Source organism: Leptonychotes weddellii, chromosome 8 (genome assembly GCF_054177405.1).
Source record: "Leptonychotes weddellii isolate Sample4059 chromosome 8, ASM5417740v2, whole genome shotgun sequence".
Classification (NCBI taxonomy): domain Eukaryota; kingdom Metazoa; phylum Chordata; class Mammalia; order Carnivora; family Phocidae; genus Leptonychotes; species Leptonychotes weddellii.
In genome coordinates this window covers 33,797,519-33,815,589 of record NC_138376.1, presented here as the reverse complement: position 1 = coordinate 33,815,589, position 18,071 = coordinate 33,797,519, and the positions used below count along the sequence as shown (strand labels likewise).

General features: G+C 34.6%; 1 protein-coding gene across 1 annotated transcript; it reads right to left on the bottom strand.

The window, feature by feature from the left end:
* Window positions 1–5,233: 5,233 nt before the first annotated feature.
* On the bottom strand, window positions 5,234–16,260 carry LOC145723004 (transcription initiation protein SPT3 homolog). The gene is made up of 3 exons (XM_081828368.1): window positions 16,160–16,260; window positions 13,129–13,219; window positions 5,234–5,823 (listed from the first exon to the last, which is right to left on the bottom strand). Exons 1-3 carry the CDS (start codon window positions 16,172–16,174, stop codon window positions 5,654–5,656), a joined length of 276 nt encoding a protein of 91 aa, XP_081684494.1. The 5' UTR covers window positions 16,175–16,260; the 3' UTR covers window positions 5,234–5,653.
* Window positions 16,261–18,071: the final 1,811 nt, after the last annotated feature.

Genomic DNA, 18,071 nt, shown 5'->3' with positions numbered 1-18,071 from the left:
CGCCATCTTGCTCCGCCCCAAGTATTTTCTAATATTAAGCATGCTTGAATTCATGAAAAAAATCTTATTCGGTCATGGCACATTTCTTATTATATATATTGGCAAATTAAAATTGCTAATATTTTAAGATTCCTGCATCCATTTTCATAAATGAGATTATATTATGATACTTTGTAAAATTTAAGGAGTTTTCCTTATTTTCGTTACTCTGAGATAGCTTATATAGCATGGTAATGAACTGTCTTATGAATGTTTAAAAGAGCTTTTCCATAAACCATTTTGGATTCATAGCCTTTTGAGGACATAATTCTTTAAAAACATTTAGCATTTCTTCCAAGTTTACTGATCTATCCAAGTTTTCTATGACCTGTTGAGTAAAACTAATCATTTAATGTTTTCTTAGGAAGATACTCATTCCATCAGGCTTTTCAAATGTTAGTAACAGAATTATATGTGAATTGATTTCTCCAGTCTATGACTAGATCCCCACTCCTTGCTAATTTTAGCAGCTTTCTTTTCTTTTCATTTTTCTTATTGAGACTTGTTATAGATTCATTCCGCCATTTTGTTCTTATTTTTGCAAAAAGCTCCTTAAATTGGTAAATTTAATTATTTGTTTTCTAACTTTATGCGTTTATTTTTATATTTTCATTTTTCCTCTTTTCGATGTAAAATTTCTTTTTTTTTAGAGAGAGAGAGAGAATATGTGCAGGAGTGGTGGGGGAAGGGCAGAGGGAGAGAGAAAATCTTAAGCAGACTCTACGTTCAACATGGAGCCCCATGCGGGGCTCAATCTCACATGATTTGAGCTGAAATCAAGAGTTGGACACTTGACTGCCTGAGCCACCTAGGTGCCCCTTGATGTAAAATTTCTAATTTTAGTTGAATCGTTTATTTTAATTTTCCCCAATTTAACAAAGGCTTAAAAGCTAAAAAGTTGCCTGTGTTTTAAATAAAGTTTTGTCTAAATTTTGTAAATTTTACATGGACTATTCTCAGTGCTGTTATTGCCCAAATAGCCAATGGTAGTAATTTTTAATCTGTTGTGGGTCCATTAGTTGCTCCTATTAGTTGTTGGTTTCTTCTTTTTAAATTTTCAATCAGTTAGGGTTTTATATGTTTAACTTCTCTTACTACTTTCAGGTTTTCTTTTTTTGCTCTGGTAGGGTAATGTGCTCTATAAATTTGTACATTTTTGAAATCTGTTGACCGTGAGAGACAGAAAGACTCCTGTGACGTTCTGTAATGATTTTCAATGAAAAAAATAATGAAACCCCTTCTTTACTGATGATATATAGATCCATTATGTAAAATCAAAGAAGTTTTTCTGTTTGAGGAAAGTGTGGGGGGAGGAGAGAGGCTAGAGACCCACCAAACTTCCCCTTACCTTCCCTAAAGAGCAGCTTGGAGTCTTTGGAGTTACCTGGATAAGATTTAAAAACTGCTGCTCATTTATAAAATGTTTTATATGCATCTATAAAGTTAAATTTTTATTATTAAAAATTTTCCCCCCAAGTCAATCTGTTAATGACTGAAATAGTGTGTTTCAGTCTCAACAAATGCATTTCTCTGACCTCTCCCTGAATTACTGAAGCTTTTACTTTGTATATTTCAATTCTCTGGAATTTGATGATTAACATTTTGTATTTACTCTCTTCATCACAGGCAGCATCACTTAGTAACATAAAATTACTGACATGGTTCCCTTTTAAAGCTTTTCCCCTGGAATCTTTTCTCTGAACTAATAATTGCTACTATTACATCTGAGTTTGTCTGATATACCTTTGATTGTTCTTTTACTTTTACATTAAAAAAAATCTACTAAAACTATATTTCTATTCTTACAGAATACACATATGCAGGCATAACAGTATATATGTAAAAGTATATGTGTATCTATATATATCATCTGTATGTAGGCACATAAACTATATCTTTCCAGTCTATCAATTCTGTATTTCTTAATCTCATGTACACTTAAATTTTAAACTTTTTTCTGGGTTTCATTTTTAAACAATGTTTTTAATTTTTTTCATATTTGTAAACATCATTTACCTTACTAGGGTTAGCCTTTTTTCTTTTATGATGAATCTTACCTAAGATATTTTTAAACTGTTAGTCTTACAGGCATTTTATTTCACTTTCCATTATAATTAAAAAATAATAATAATAGATAGAGAAGGGGAATGGTAGAAAGAACAGACTTCAAAACCAAGAGAAGATGGAGAACATCTATAGCAACCCACCTCTCTGGCTTCTTCAGTGAGTTTTCCAATATACTTAGCTCCACGAAGGATAACACTGGATTTCACCCTCCCCAGGGATCATAACCTCATTATTCTTGGGGCATAACTGAATGGTGAACCTTATTTCTCTGATCATTCAGCTTTTATGAGAAACTTTGTGTTTTAAAATCTATGGTCAATCACTTTAGGTTAAATTCAGATGGCCACCTGGAATGTTATTCAATTTTAAGCCAATTAAAAACATTTTTAAGTGATCTTAAATTTTATGTGTTCTACTCTGCTTTATTTCTAGATTCCAGTGTCAGGCCTCTGAGGTTTTAGCACCCTAATTAATTTAAAGTCTGGTCTCTCTGGTGGGCTCTAATCTTTGCTTTCTTGTTTACTTTTATCAATTTGAAGATTAGTCAGAAGGTAGAGTTCACTCAACTTTTTAAAGATTCATTGTTTATATCCCCTTCACAAACCTAGTAGTTTATTAGACCAGATATTTTACTTGATTGATGATAAACTTGAGCTTCTCAGGTTCCTTCACAGTAGAGCAGCTGGGTCTTAGGCAGGGCTCTTCTGTGAGTGACCACAATCACTCCATTAAGAAAACCCAAAAATGGGGTGCCTGGGAGGCTCAGTAGGTTAAGTGTCTGACTTCAGCTTGGGTCATGATCTCAGGGTCCTGGGATCAAGCCCCGCTTGGGGCTCTGCGCTCCCTGGGGAGTCTACTTCTCCTTCTTCCTCTGCTTCTGCCCCTGCTCATGCTCTCCCCCCCACCAAATAAATAAACAAAATCTTTAAAAAACAAAAAAAACCTAAAGCTACTTGCAGTTTTTGCGACCACCCTCTTGGCCTTTGGTTGACACAACCACATTTAATTGATTAACACTCAAAAGATTAGAACGTAAGAAACAGAATCAACAGTAAAACATACCTGTGTCATTCTGGGGTGGAGGTTAAGTGGAGGAGCTGAGAGGAGCTGTGAGCATTCAAATGTATTATTAGGCTTACCAAATCCCTGCTTCTGTTTCCTAGCCCCTTGAAAGCAATTCTGAACATTATTTAATCTTTATTTGAGAATTTGTAAGGATCTTCAGAGACAATGGGTCATAGATCTCTACTATACATACATGTCTAAGTGTTAAAAATTTGGTGTTGGAGAAAACTAAAATAGGGTAAAAGTTAGATAACTATCATGATGGAAGGACAAGCAATTAGAAATGGAAGTAAAAATCCAGAGTTTTTATATTTCAAGCCATATAATCTTTAATAGTGCTGAAGTAAATTATGAGCGAAACACAAAGCCAGGCACACATAGAAATCACCTAAAACAACAGGAAAGAACTTTTTTTTTTTTTTTTTTGTATACTCGCCCAATGTCTTGAGAAAAAACTAGGAACCCAGGTGGGTTTTTATGTCTATAAAATTTTTTTCTCTTCTAAATTACATTTAAATGAAAAAAAAGGAAAGAAAGCTAAACAATAATAAGCTTTGTTGGTAGGTCTATACTATTTGCATACATCCTTGGGAAGAGGTAGCAAACAAAATTTCTGCAACATTAAGTGATGCTTAGAGAAAAATGAAATCACAGAGTGATGCCAGGACTGATTATTCCACTGCACTTGAAAAGCAGAGATTGCAGTCTGTGAGTCCAAAGTGGTTTCATATGGACTGCTGCAGTTGTGGTTTATGCTTGAAACTATAACCTGTCAAATTAGAAGCAGGCAAGGCCGATGCTGTTAACGGTTCCACTTTCTACTGTCTGCAGTTATGTCTATAAGTTCAGCACTTTTTATTCAGTTAAACTCTGTTATTTGGATGAGTAGAATCTCAAAACTGCTCTTTGTTATCTTGGTTAGAGAAGATTTTAGTTATGATAGAAAGCTTAAAGACCTGCCAATCTGATTTTTATTACATAGATGAAGCTGACTTGCGTTGTAACCATTTTCACCAACTATTGATATTTTATTATCCTGGTTACCACTATGTAATAGGTAACTACAGAGAAGAGGTAGATAAACTACATCAGTTCCCACGCCCTTCCTCGTCTGCCTTTCCGGTTACTTTATTGACTTTAACTTGCACCTTACTGACTCATCATTTTTCCAAGCCTACAGTAGCCTGCTATTATGAGCTTAGTGTTACAACATGCTCCATTTCTTCTCTTCTCCTTGATTATGGAATGCCCTTCCAGGCAGTGGGCTTGGTTGACAGAGATTTTCCCATCAAAACTGAGAAGCTACTTGTTCTATTTTATTAATGTTTCACGCAGAGTCCTTTCTTAGTGAATCTTTCTTAATGCCCATTAGTGTAATATAAAAATGTTTTTTTAAAAAAGCATAAACAATATTTGCTCTGTGTATAATGCATCGTAAGTGAAACCATGCCACTAAACAATCATATCCTGTTTAGGCCATAATGAAATCAGAAATATATGTTTATCATCTGCTTTGGACAACTGAGCATGATTTTGGCCCACGGCGAAGTTGAACTAAAACCATTTGCAGTTGCCCCAAACCAAGATAACCACACATTTTTAAAGTAATTGATACCTAAAGAGAACATTGCCTTTAGATCACAGTTCATGATCTAAGCATACTAATTCTTTAAAGAAGGTTGTTAAAGCTTATAAAGCATGTATGTCTATTGGACTTCCTCCAGAATTTAACATGAAATAATTATATTTTTAGCATGCATAAAGATTATTAGCATGGTCTTTTGGATTTTTGGAATTACTTCTCTTGCCCAATTTAAAGAGAAGGGGAAAATGAAGATTTTTTTTACATGTAAAAGTATAATAATAAGAAGGGTGATAAGAATAATGCTTTGTATTTTGGAAGGCACTCAAATAAAATCAGTCATTTTCATTTTTGAATATTTAAGGAAACAATAATTTTATGAATAGATAGCTTAGGCAAATAGAAGGAGCAGAATTTTCATATGTGTTGTGAAAACATATCCAGGGAACCCAAACACACGGGACTAACTTTGTGTTACAGGGCTATAAGCACGTAATTGCCCTGGATACTACCTTAGCTAGCGAGTCTATTCATAGCCTGAAAGACAGCTCTTCATGCTATATGCCAACACGAAAGCAGGAAAATTACCTTTGCCCACAAAGATAACTAGATGATTTGGAACAAAAAATAAGTTTGAAATAAAATAATATCAGTAAAAGTTAGGCTTAGCAAGAAGCTTAGGGAAATCTACTCATATTTAGAGGAGGAAAGAGAGAAACAGAGCACTGAAGTTGTCTTCCAAAGTCTTGTCTGAAGGCAGAGTACGACACCCTTAGAGGGAGACTCTGCTGCACCATGCTACTTTCAGACATGCAAACACACTGTTCTGGGCAATTCAGATAACAATTAAAGAACATAAGAATAGAACCCAATAGCATAAGCACTGCAATGGGTATTCTATTACTGTAAGAAGGGAAGAGTATACTGTACCTCCATTCTTTCTTGTTTAACTTCATCAATCTCATCATCTTCAAACATTGCCAGGAGTTCTCCTGTTTGGTCAATAGAGCTGAGAAAGTCTTGGGCGATTTTCTGTCTTTTGTTTGCATTATTGCTGCCACTCAGTTTGTCTTTGTGAACATAAGGGAAGGAAAAAAATGTGCTTAGTAGGTTTATATCAACACCAATCACTACATGTATTGAATACTGCATGTGAAATTCAGAATTGGAGTTCTCTCGAAATAATCTTTAAAGGGAGAATCTTTGCATCCAAAACAAAAGCATAAGCCATGCAGAATTAAATCATTTATAAGGTTGAGAGGATAAAAAACCAAATTGTCAATTAACATAGTAAGTGTGAATGGACTGTTAAAATTCCTTACAAAAAAGAGTCCTTTCAGATTTAGAAAAAGAATCCTGCTATAGCAAGGCTAATTAAGAAAATAAATAAAAACAAAGACATAAATAAATAGCATAAAGATTGAGATGTGATATTAAAAGGAAAGAATATTATGTATTTTATTGTGGCAATATATTTGAAGACTAAAGGGACAAGATCTCACACTTTTTCTCTTAAGAGGTAAAACTATCATGCTTATCTAAAAGCAAAACATAACTTTTAAAAAGTTATTGCCAAAGGTCAAGAAGGAGTTTAATATTGCAATAGGTAATTAATAGTTTAATGCATTAATATCAGTGTGGATTAGGGAGAAAGAACTAGATTATTTTTTATTTTTTTTAAATATTTTATTTATTTGAGAGAAAGAATGAGAGAGAGAGAGAGAGCGCATGAGAGGGGGGAGGGTCAGAGGGAGAAGGAGACTCCTGCTGAGCAGGGAGCCCGTGAAGGACTCGATCCTGGGACTCCAGGATCATGACCTTAGCCGAACGCAGTCGCTTAACCAACTGAGCCACCCAGGTGCCCAAGAACTAGATTATTTTTTAAAGTGATAAAATACATGGGCAGATACCAAATAAAGAAAACCCAAATATCTTAGGGTGAAAGCATCCAATCTTTCACCATTGAGTATGATGTTAGCTGTGGGTTTTCCACAGATGGCTGTCTTGGGTCTATTTATAGCATAGACCATAATAAATATATAAATATATCACAGACTGGATGGCTTAAAAACAAATATTTATTTCTCACAGTTCTAGAGGCTGGAAAGTCCAAGATCAGGTGCTGGTAGACCTGGTATCTGATGACTGCTTCCTGGTTTGCAGATGGACTGTCTTCTCCTATCCTCACATGGCCGAGAGCAAAAACAAACTCTCCTGTGTCTCTTCTTAGAAGGGCACTAATCCCATTCATGAAGGCCCCTCCCTCATGGCGTCGTAATTGCTTTCCAAAGGCTCTACCTCAAAATACCATCACATTGCAGATTGGGCTGCAACATAACAATCAATTCTGGCGGGACACAAACATTCCATTCATAGCAATGAACTTAATTAATCAAGTTGAGAAAGTTCCCTTCTCAGTTTTTTGAGTGTTCCTCTCATGAAAGACTTTTGAATTTTTTTTCTAATGATTTGCCTACATTTATTGAGATGATCATGTGATTTATGACCTTTATTCCACAATACGATGTATTACACAAATTGTTTTTTAATTTAAACCAATCTTCCATTCCTGGGATAAACCCCATTTGGTCATGGTGTATAATCCTTTTTAAATGTTGCTGGATTTGGTTTACTACATATTCTGTTAGGGATTTTCACATCTATATTTAAAAAGACACTACAGCATCCTACTGAATGGGAAAAGATATTTGTAAATGATGTATCTGCTAAGGGGTTAATATCCAAAATATACAAAGAACTTATACAATTCAATAACAAAAACCCCAAAATAATCTGATTAAAAATGGGCAAAGGACCTGAATAGATATTTTTCAAAGAAGATATACGGGTGGCCAACAGACATGTGAAAAGATGCTCAACATCACAAATCAGGAAAATGCAAATCAAAACCACAATGAGAGATCACCTTACACCTGTGAGAATGGCCAGATTTAAAAAGGGCAAGAAATAACAATGTTGGTGAGATGTGGAGAAAAAAGAAACCCTCGTGCATTGTTGGTAGGAATGTAAACTGATATAGCCACTATGGAAGATGGTATGGCGGTTCTTCAAAAAACTGAAAGTAGAATTACCATATGATCCAGTAGTTCTACTACTAGGTATTTACCCAAAGAAAATAAAAACACTAATTCAAAAAGACAAATACACCTCTTTGTTTATTGCAGCATTATTTATAATAATCAAACTATGGAAACAACCAAAGTGTCCATCAATAGATGAATGGATAAAGAAGATGTAAACACACACACACATAATGGAATATTACTCAGCCCATACACACAAAAAATGAGATCTTGCAATTTGTAACAAAATGTATGGACCCAGAGGGTATAATGCTAACTGAAGTACTTCAGAAAGAGAAAGACAATCTCATGATTTCACTCATATGTAGAATTTAAGAAACAAAGAAAAAAAGGCAAATGAAAAAACAGACTCTTAAATACAGAGAACAAACAGGTGGTTGCCAAGGGGGAGGTGGGGTGAGGAAATGGGTGAAATAAATAAAGGAGTTTAAGAGGTAGAAACTTCCAGTTACAAAACAAGTAAGTCATGGAGATGGAACGTACAGCATCGGGAATACAGAAAAGCAATGTATTAGTCTTTAGTTTTCATTTTGTGTGATATCTTAGTCTGGTTTTCATATCAGAATAATACTGGCCTTGTAGAATGAGCTGGGAAAGGACTGGTGTTAATTGTTCTTTAAACATTTGGTAGAATTCATCATAAGGTCATTTAGGCCTGGGTTTTTCCTTGGGGAAGTCTTAAAAGTACTAATTTAAATAATTTACTTGCCATAGATCTACTCATATTTTCTGTTTCTTCTAGATTCAGTTTCAGTAGCTTGTGTTTTCATAGGATAGAAAGTAGATATTTATAGAATTGGTTATATTAACCATTGTATTTACCATTTCTGCTTCTTTTCATTTCTTTCTGCAATTTGAGCAGCCATCCTGTGTCACTCCTTCCTCCAATACAGCTTTGTTACCACTTGCCTCACTTATGTTGTTACTGTCAAATATATTGTAATATATATCTACATGTATGTATCTACATATATCTACATGTTACAGACTTGACATTACAATTATATATATTGTTTCATAGTTTTTTTAAATCAGTTAAGAGGAAGAAAGGAAAAAATGTGCAATTATATTGTCTCTTTATGTTTTACTTACATAATTACCTTTACAGGTACTTGTGTGTGTGTGTATGTGTGTGTGTGTGTGTGTGTATGGAATCAAATTATTGTCTGGTGCCACTTGCTTGAGCCTGAAGAACTTACTTTCATATTTTTTTATGTGGATTTGCTACCAAGAAATTCACCCAGTTTTTGTTTATCTGGGAATATATTTTATTTTGCCTTCACTTTTAAAAGATAGTTTTGCTGGGTATGTTTCTTGGTTAACAGTTTTTTCTTTCAGAAATTTGAATATGTCATTCCACTGCTATCTGACCTATATTGGTGGGTTTTTTTTTTTTTTTTGATCTATATTGTTAATGAGAAATCAGCTGTTAATACTTCTGGAGTTCGATTGTATGTGATGAGGTGCTTTTCTCTTGCAGCTTTTGTGATTTTCTCTTTGTCTTAGTCTTCCTACATTTCTAGAAGAATATGTGTGAATGTGGATCTCTATGTGATTATCCTAATTGGAGCCCCTTTAGCTGCTTGGATGTAATGATTTTCATCAAAGTTGAGAAGTTTCAATCACTATCTGTTTGAAGATTTTTTCTGCTCCTTTTTATCTTTTTCTTTCCTTCTGGTAGTCCCATTGTGTACACGTTGGCTCATATCAGGATGCCTCAAATTTCTCTGTTAATTTTTCTTCATTCTTTTTTCTCTTTGTTTTTCAGACTGCATAATCATTAACAGTCTTCAAGTCCACTGATTCTTTCTTCTCACTTTAAAGCTACTTTTGAGCCTCTTCACTGAATTTTTCATCTTAGTCATTGTGCTTTCCAACTCCAGAATTTGCATTTGTTTCTTTTTTATGATTTGTATCTTTATTTTATTTTATTTTTTTTAAAGATTTTTATTTATTTATTTGAGAGAGAGAGAATGAGAGAGAGCACATGAGAGGGGGGAGGGTCAGAGGGAGAAGCAGACTCCCTGCTGAGCAGAGAGCTCGATGCGGGACTCGATCCAGGGACTCCAGGATCATGACCTGAGCCGAAGGCAGTCGCTTAACCAACTGAGCCACCCAGGCGCCCCTGTATCTTTATTTTAATCATTTTTAAAATTTTTATTTAAATTTCAGTTAGTTAACATTCAGTATAATATTAGTTTCAGGTATACAGTATAGTGATTCAACATTTCCACACAACAGCCAGTGCTCATCATGACAAGTGTATGCCTTAATTTCTCTTAATTGATATTTTCTATTTTGTGAGACACTGTAATCATACCTTCCTTTTGTTCCTTAAAAATGGTTTCCTTTGTTCTTTGAACACATTGATGATGGCTACTTTGAAGTTTTTGAGTGCTAAGTCCAACATCTGGGCTCCCTCAAAGGCAGTTTGTGTTGTCAGCTTTTTGTTCCCTTTTTATGGATTACACATTCCTATTTTTTTGCTTGTCTAGTATTTAGTGGTTACTGTTGTTGAAAATGGACATTTTATCTTATAGCAACTCTAAATAATAATTCCCTCTTCTTCCTGGGGCCTGTTGTCATTGTTTGCTTGTTTGGTTGTTTGTTTAGTGATTTGGCTTGACTGGTTCAATAAAATCTTTTTCCCTCACAGCATGTGGCCTCAGAAGTTGTTCCCCAGACAGCATAACTGTGAGCATGCAACTGGTCTCCTCAATCACCAGGGATGACTGTGGTGTTAGTCGGTTCTCTTTGGCTGTCACTTTCCCTGATCTCTATTAAGTTTCTGGCTGGTTTAATTCTATGGGTCTCACATACAGCTTTTAGCTTCCACTGACTTCTGGCTGATTGCTCTACTGTTTTTGATAATACTCTTGGGCATTTTCCACAGATTGGTCTGAATAATGTCAGGCCCCTTTGCAGAGTCCATATATTGCCAGCCTTTACATTTTGCTCTGACCCCAGAAAGACTCTTCTTAGCTGTCTCTTCCATTTGTTTCCTCTGTTAAACCTTTAGCTGACACACTGTTTTGTTTGTTGTTACTCATATCACACAGCTTCCAGCTTCCTCTTAATTACTAACCATCAGGATTTCCATAGTTTTCTATACCACCCTTAGGTATGAACTTCCACATGCTCTGTTCTAAAAAGTCAGTCCTCATAGAAAAAGCTGCAGAACTCTCTGTTATCAAAGTCTGCCTCTCCCTCTGGGCTAAACCTCTGCATCACTGTACTGGAGCTGAGAGTAGAAATAGCAGTTGGCTTTTCCTAGAAAGACTCCTAGATCTGTGAGTGAAGAGCCAGGCAGGGATGGTAGTCCACTGTCTTCTAGGCTTGTCCCTTCTGGTGTGGAACTTTTTTCCCCATGAGCAAGCTAGGGTGGGGCAATCAGGGCCCAGTATTCTTGGCCTACCATGGCTGGGGTAGAGCTTTCCTATGAACAGAGAATGAGTGGAAGCTCCAGTCCTTTTAACTGTGCCTGCATGGAATAGAGCTTCTGCAACATGAAGCCAGAGGAGATGAGAGATGCCAACCTCCTGAGGGGAAACTATTGCCCTGGACTGGTAGCTGAAGAATCAGGTGTCCAATGTTCTTGGAAACACTTGCCCAGAGTAAAGCTTCTACCATACTGAGCTGAGGTGCCACGAGGGAAGAAGAGGGGTAATGGGAGCAGGTCATGGCTCAAATCAAACAGACTCTCACTGTTATTAATGAGATTTGGATTTTCTTAAATATGTACTTCTCCATTTGCTATATACACTTAGGAGAACTTCTAGAGACTTTAAGCCATTACTTTTTAAAGTTGTCACCAGTAAAATGTGTTTCACTGGGGAAAGAGTCTATCCTCATATGGCCATTCTCCAAAGTCCCACCTCAGTATTAGATATATTTTACTGGAGTACTTTATCTTACAAGTTATATCAACTATTTTAAAACTTTATATGACACAAAAAACTAGATAATTTAAATGAAAATAAAGAGATGAGATCTGAAATAAATAAGGAGGAGAAGGCATCAGACTGATAGGATAGTGTTAGTACAACTGAATACTAGTCTCACCACTCCGAGCTTCTTGGTGTTCTGAGTTTGGTATTAAAAGCTATCATTTATTCAATGTCAGGGATGTATCAGGTTATTTTCATACATTATGTTAAACTCTCATAAGAACTCCACCATGAGTGGTATAATTTTTGACTTACGAGAAAACTGATCCTCAAGTTCACATAGAGAGAAAGCAGACAATTGGGACTGACTGGAATTCAGGTCTGTATTCTTTATGCTCTTCAAATAAGGAAGCATTTAAATTCATCTGGAGAACTATTTTTCAGAAATTAAATTCTATGAGAATTGCAGACATATTAAATAGGCAACACTGATTAAACATTTGATATGAATATCTTTTCTTTCTTTCTTTCTCTCTTTTTTGCATGGTTATTACACTTGCTTATTTGCTGACAGTAAATCAAAATTTACTTCTAAAATTTGTTAACTCTTCAGTTGGTTTTGAGCAGTTTTCTGAAGTTCTTAATCCAGTAGAGTTTGTTTATTTATCAATGTCTTTATTAGCAATGGATACCCACTATGCAGTGACTATATTCAATGCAAAATATATGAGTTATTCTAAAACACACATATTTATTTTGACTCAGTAAGTATTGTTTAGTATGTTTCTGCTTTCAGCTTAGCACTGCTTGATTCTGCAACATTAATATTTTTTTCTAAATATTCTGAAATGGGGAACTGAGTTGGAAAATCAGATAAAGAAAATTTTCTACTCTGTGTTAGGCTGTTGGTAAGATTTCAAACAGCATAGTAATAACACACCAAAATGAGGTGACTTTACATAACACTGCATATCAGATACTTTCTATAATAAATTAAGAAAAACCCATATGTCAATTTCAGAGATATATTGTTAACAGTTCTGGCTTCCTACGCCCACGACAGAAAAATTATGCTTGCTAAGATTAATTATGTTTTGAATCAACATGATTTTCTCAGTTTCATGACATTCTGATATAAAACAGGCCATATGATTAAAAGAACTGACACAGCAGATTACTACGAAGCCATGTAAATAGAAAATCACAAGATTTAGCTGCCAACTAAATATATATTTGGATAATTTCTGAGCTACATTATTTAACAGTAGCACATATATTCTTCTGTGATGGGAAAGTCCACAATGACATTGTATCAGTGTGTCACCCAGCACGTACATGTCACATTGCTCTCAGTTTAGTGTTTTGTTTTTTTTTTTTAGGTTACCTTCCAGAAGGTCATCCTCATCTATGCCCTTGACAATCTTGGATTTGTAGTCTCGGAAAAACATGTACTTTAGGAGTCTTCTAAGCTTTTTCTGTTAAAAAAATGAAATAAGAAATCTTATACATTACATTCACTTTACTGATTATAGAATACTATGATAACTAAATTTAATAAACTTGTATTCTAGGATCACTGCGAAAAATACAGCAATTCTTAGCATAATACTATGGAATAAAAGATGTCATCATATTAAACATAAAAGCTAAAATACAAGCATTTTAAAAAGCACTTTTCATTTGTAAGTATCCAAAATGCTCCAGAATTACAGTAATTGCTTTTTCTTTTTTTGGTCTTAAAAAAGTTTTAAATTCTTCCTGAAGATTGTGATAAGTATCACACTCTCCATACTAAGATAGCTATAGTGATTTATAAACATCTAGACAAGGATTTTGTAACAACTGCTTTAAAAAGCCAAGCAACTCTCCTTTTCATTGTTTTTTATTCTCTGGAAAAAAATTTTTTCTTTTTTTAATTTAGATCTTATTTATTTTATTTGGTTTATGTTTTATACTTCTGAAAAACATTCTATAATCTGAGAAATATGTTTTAATGAGACTCAAAGCGGATGAATGATAGTTGGGTCTTGATGGTTTTCTTTAAGTTTATTAGAAGACCATAATACTGCTTAACTTAAAAGGTAACTGATAATACTTTGTAATATGTTGTGTGCTTGGTTCCTGACCTTCAGGTTTAAGGTTCCGAATTACGGCTGAAATATAGTGCATTTTACAAAGCTCTTTTACACGCATCTTATTTGATCAACACTGAAATACAGACAAATATAATCATCTCCTTTTTATATACAGGGAAACAGGTTACAACTAGAGGTTAGCAGGGCCAGAAGTAGAACATAAGCTTTGGACTTCAGTTTCTTTATTTACAATTTTAAGTAAAGTGCCTACCATATAGGACCACTGGGATGAATAAATGAAAGAATGAGTGAAGGTACCTAGAGCAAGATAGTAGACAGTAAATAAATACTGCTTGAATATAAAATGGAATTAGGAAGAGAAAAAACATGCACCTATAAATAGTTCTTCTGCTCCCCTTCTTTTCTCTTTGCTCTGATTGTATTCAAAACTTAAGATTTTACTTTGTCTTATGTTAAACCTATGTAAACTACTTTACTTTTGTTTGGAACATGTCAGCAGATAAATACAATTATTATTTTGAAAAGAAAGATGAGAACTCTGGCAGCTATATTACAGCTATGTTCTCAGTTGATGAAAGGATTCTGGTTAAGAGTCCTTCTGGGCAGTAGAGGGGCCCTGTCAATTAGTGTATGTTCCTAGAGTTTCACCGTGATTTTAAATGTTGACTTTCCCAAAAGGCAGGAGAAAGTGTCAATGTGGACTGTTTTTTGTGCTAGCCTCTTTACCTCTGTCATGAAAAAGAGAACTTGATTGGACATATTCTGTAAAGTACTAATACTAACTCCACTGTTCTCCAGGGGCCTTCACGAAGGACCTTGGCTCCAGGTCCTCATTTCTGTCAAAGGCAAGCTCCTTCCTCACAGCACTACTGCTGCCCAGTGCCTATTACTTCTTGGTCCTCCGAGTATAATGAAGTCACCAAATCCTGTGTATTTGTACTCTTTGCTGTCTCCCTGAAATCTGCTTTCCTATCCACTTCCAGAGCCATCATGCTCATCACATTTTGCCTCGATTACTGAACCAGCATCTTGGCTAGTTCCTTTGCATTTGGTCCATTCTACATACAACTGCATGAGTCTCAGACACCTCCACTTCAACAAATCTTTCCACCTCTTGTCTAATCACACAACTTCGGAAATCCTGCTTCTTTAACTAAATCATACAGATTTCCTAAGCCAGATTATAGCTTCTTGATAGTGAAGACACTTCTTTTCTCTTCCTTTATAGTCCTCATAAGATCAAAGAGTTAATTAGAATTTATATAATTTAATGGTAGACTAGTCATGGTGTGGTTTGTAGGTTTCTGAATCTTACTCTATGAGGAAGACAGAAAATACTTGATCTAAGTTTAGTCAACCTTCAATCAGAATTAAAAGATTTCACAGATAAAAAGTAACTGGATATTGGAAAGGGTGTTAACAAGGTTCTCCAAAAGGTTAATGGGATGTCTTCTGGTAAAAACAAAAAAACAAAAAACCAAAAAAAAAATAAACTACAAAAAAACCCAGCCACGAGCATACAAAAATGGTGGAAGAGGAATGGGTACGTGTAATGAAAAGGCCAGGGAAAAACAATGAAGAAGTGAAAGATGGACCATCAGAAACCAAACACTGCCTGCTCACTGGGGATAGCAGCTACCATACATAACACAAGGTGGTTACTCCACTAGTTTTTGTACATGTAACTTTTCGATGACACTGTTATTAAAAATATGTAAAACATTATAAAATATTTTCAACTAACTACTCATGGGAGATAGTTAGGACAAAATTAGACAGGTAAATACCAGCTTAAATATTTTAATTACCAGAATTCAAAGAGTAAGAAAGGTAGACCTTTACCATAAAAACTCTAGACATTATTTTATTGATGCCACTGGAAGACTCACCTTGATTGATTGATTGTTTTCTTATAATTCAGTGTCACAGAATAAACCTTGAAACAAACCCTGGGAAAGCCTGTAATCTTGTGTAAAATTAGAAGAAAAATAAATATGCCACTCAGTTCTATCTCACATATTCCAACAAAGCACACAATTGATACGTAGTGAATATTATGTAGCAATGAAAATGTTGAAAGAGATAGGGAAGAAAAAGTGAGAATGCGTTGGCGGCCTAGTTCTACATCAGTGCCCTGGCCCTTGTTAAACAATCAATTCTCTTATAATAAACCATTTTGTGCAAACTATGAAGACTAAAACATCAGTTTAATAGTAGTATTCCAATTTGAAAGCTGTATAAGAAGGATATAGTTCCTTATATAAGTGTAATTAAGCACCAAACATGGCATGTTAATACAAGGAAATTGTTTTATATTACCTTATCTTTGCGCATCAAAAACAGAAGGTCTTCAGCGGAGATTACCCTTGCTCCCCGAAGCTGAGAAACTTCAGCGGCTTGCTGTAACTAATAACAAAGAGAATTTAGGATTTTTTTCTCTCCATAATCTAAATTAAGTATACTACAGTCATGATGTCTCAAGAGAGATAAATATACTAAGAGTTAAAAACCTTTGGGAATAATCTGGCAATCACATTACTGCTTTTAAAAGTGAAATGTCTTATGTTTTAAAGTAAAAAAATGCAATTAAATTAACTTATAAGCCCACCTGTAACTGATACAATAAACAGAAATCCCTGATTTCTTTCATGCAAAAGAAAAATCATGTGCAGCTTCCAGAAATGCATTAATGCACCTGAAAATAATTTTATGAAATTTTATCCTCATATCCATGTGAGCAATGGTTTCACTCAGTATCACTAGTTGAATAAGTATATTATTAATCTAAGCTCCCATGCTGGTATGATTTGAAATAGGCCCATTCAGAACTTTAAAAGATCAACAAAAACAGTAGCTGTTTCTAATATCCAAAGGAAAAAAAATAGTTTTAGTTTTGGCAAGTCTTCAGTGGGCAAAGGATTCAGTCCATAAATCATAATACTGGACTGCATTAATTTCTTTCCACACTAATCACATGCATACAAAAAGTTAACTGTATCTGGAATGCACAACACAAAACATACTGCATGAAAAGTTAGATTCCCCCTGAAATGTTCATCTGGGTCCTTATATCTACAAAGTTGAGAGTTTTCTGGAATTCAGAAGTCCTAGAAACACAATCTTACTTGAAAATGACCTGGAAAATAAAAGAATGTGAAAAATGATAGTTCTATTTTTTGGCAAAGGCAAAATTGGTTTCTTATTTTGATTAGTTGGAAGGAACATAAAATACGTCCAGATGAAAAAAATAAAGATGCTGAAGAAAACACTACAAATATGTGCCCGTAACTTCTTCCAAATTTGATCAAACCATGGTGATTGCACCACACCATCTCTATCCAGTATTATAAAAATATTTACATATAAAGGCTGTTCCTAAATGCATTCTTCTTTGAAGGGAATAAATCTAACATATTCCTGAGAACTAATCTTTAAAAAGTGACACACTGTTATCTTAACAATTATAAGGAATCAAATAGTGCATTTGTACTAGAGAAATTCTGCTCGAATGTTTAAGCGATTTTGCTAAGTAAGCTTCAAACCTTGTCTAAATACACAGACTACAAAATAGACTATAAACTCCCTATGTGTCAGCCTTACCACTGAATTTCCTGGATACTGGTGGTTGGTATATAAACATAATTCTACCTAAATATAGAAATTTAAATTTAACTGTGAGCCATTTAAAAAGAAATCTTGGGGGAAAGGTTTTAAAAAGATGATGTATCTACTCAGAAACAAAGTTTTCAGCAGGAAAAATTTGAACATATTTTTCTAAAAACTGGAAGAGTGTCAGGGAAATATGTGTACACATGTTTTTTTCAAATAAAAACATTTCTATCACAGTATAAAATACACACAATCAGTGTGGAGAAGAATATGGGCTCAGTATGCATTTAAATGTGTGGACGTATATAGAGAACATACAGGGTACCAGGAGGCAGCCCTGTCAAGTAACTTTGTATTTTCTTTCACAAAGGATGGTGAGGATTTGACAAAGTATTATACAGATACAAGTAATTTCACCTATGTTAAGAAAGGATCAGGAGAAGGATATATCCCAAAAGTTTTCCCAATTAATCACTTATCCATACTACATATCAATAAATCATCTGTATTTATCATCCTCTTCAAAATGTCAGTTTACAAACACATTAACCAGGAAAAAATAGAAAATGGAAAATAAAGACATAGGAGACTTAGACATTTTAAAACACCTTTGCAAACCAGT

What these genes read in the sequence shown, in the direction of transcription:
- LOC145723004 (XM_081828368.1), bottom strand. An exon ending in TGAGGATGACCTTCTGGAAG is followed by an intron (nt 5,824 to 13,128) that starts GTAACCTAAAAA and finishes ATGTTCACAAAG; the next exon opens with ACAAACTGAGTGGCAGCAAT.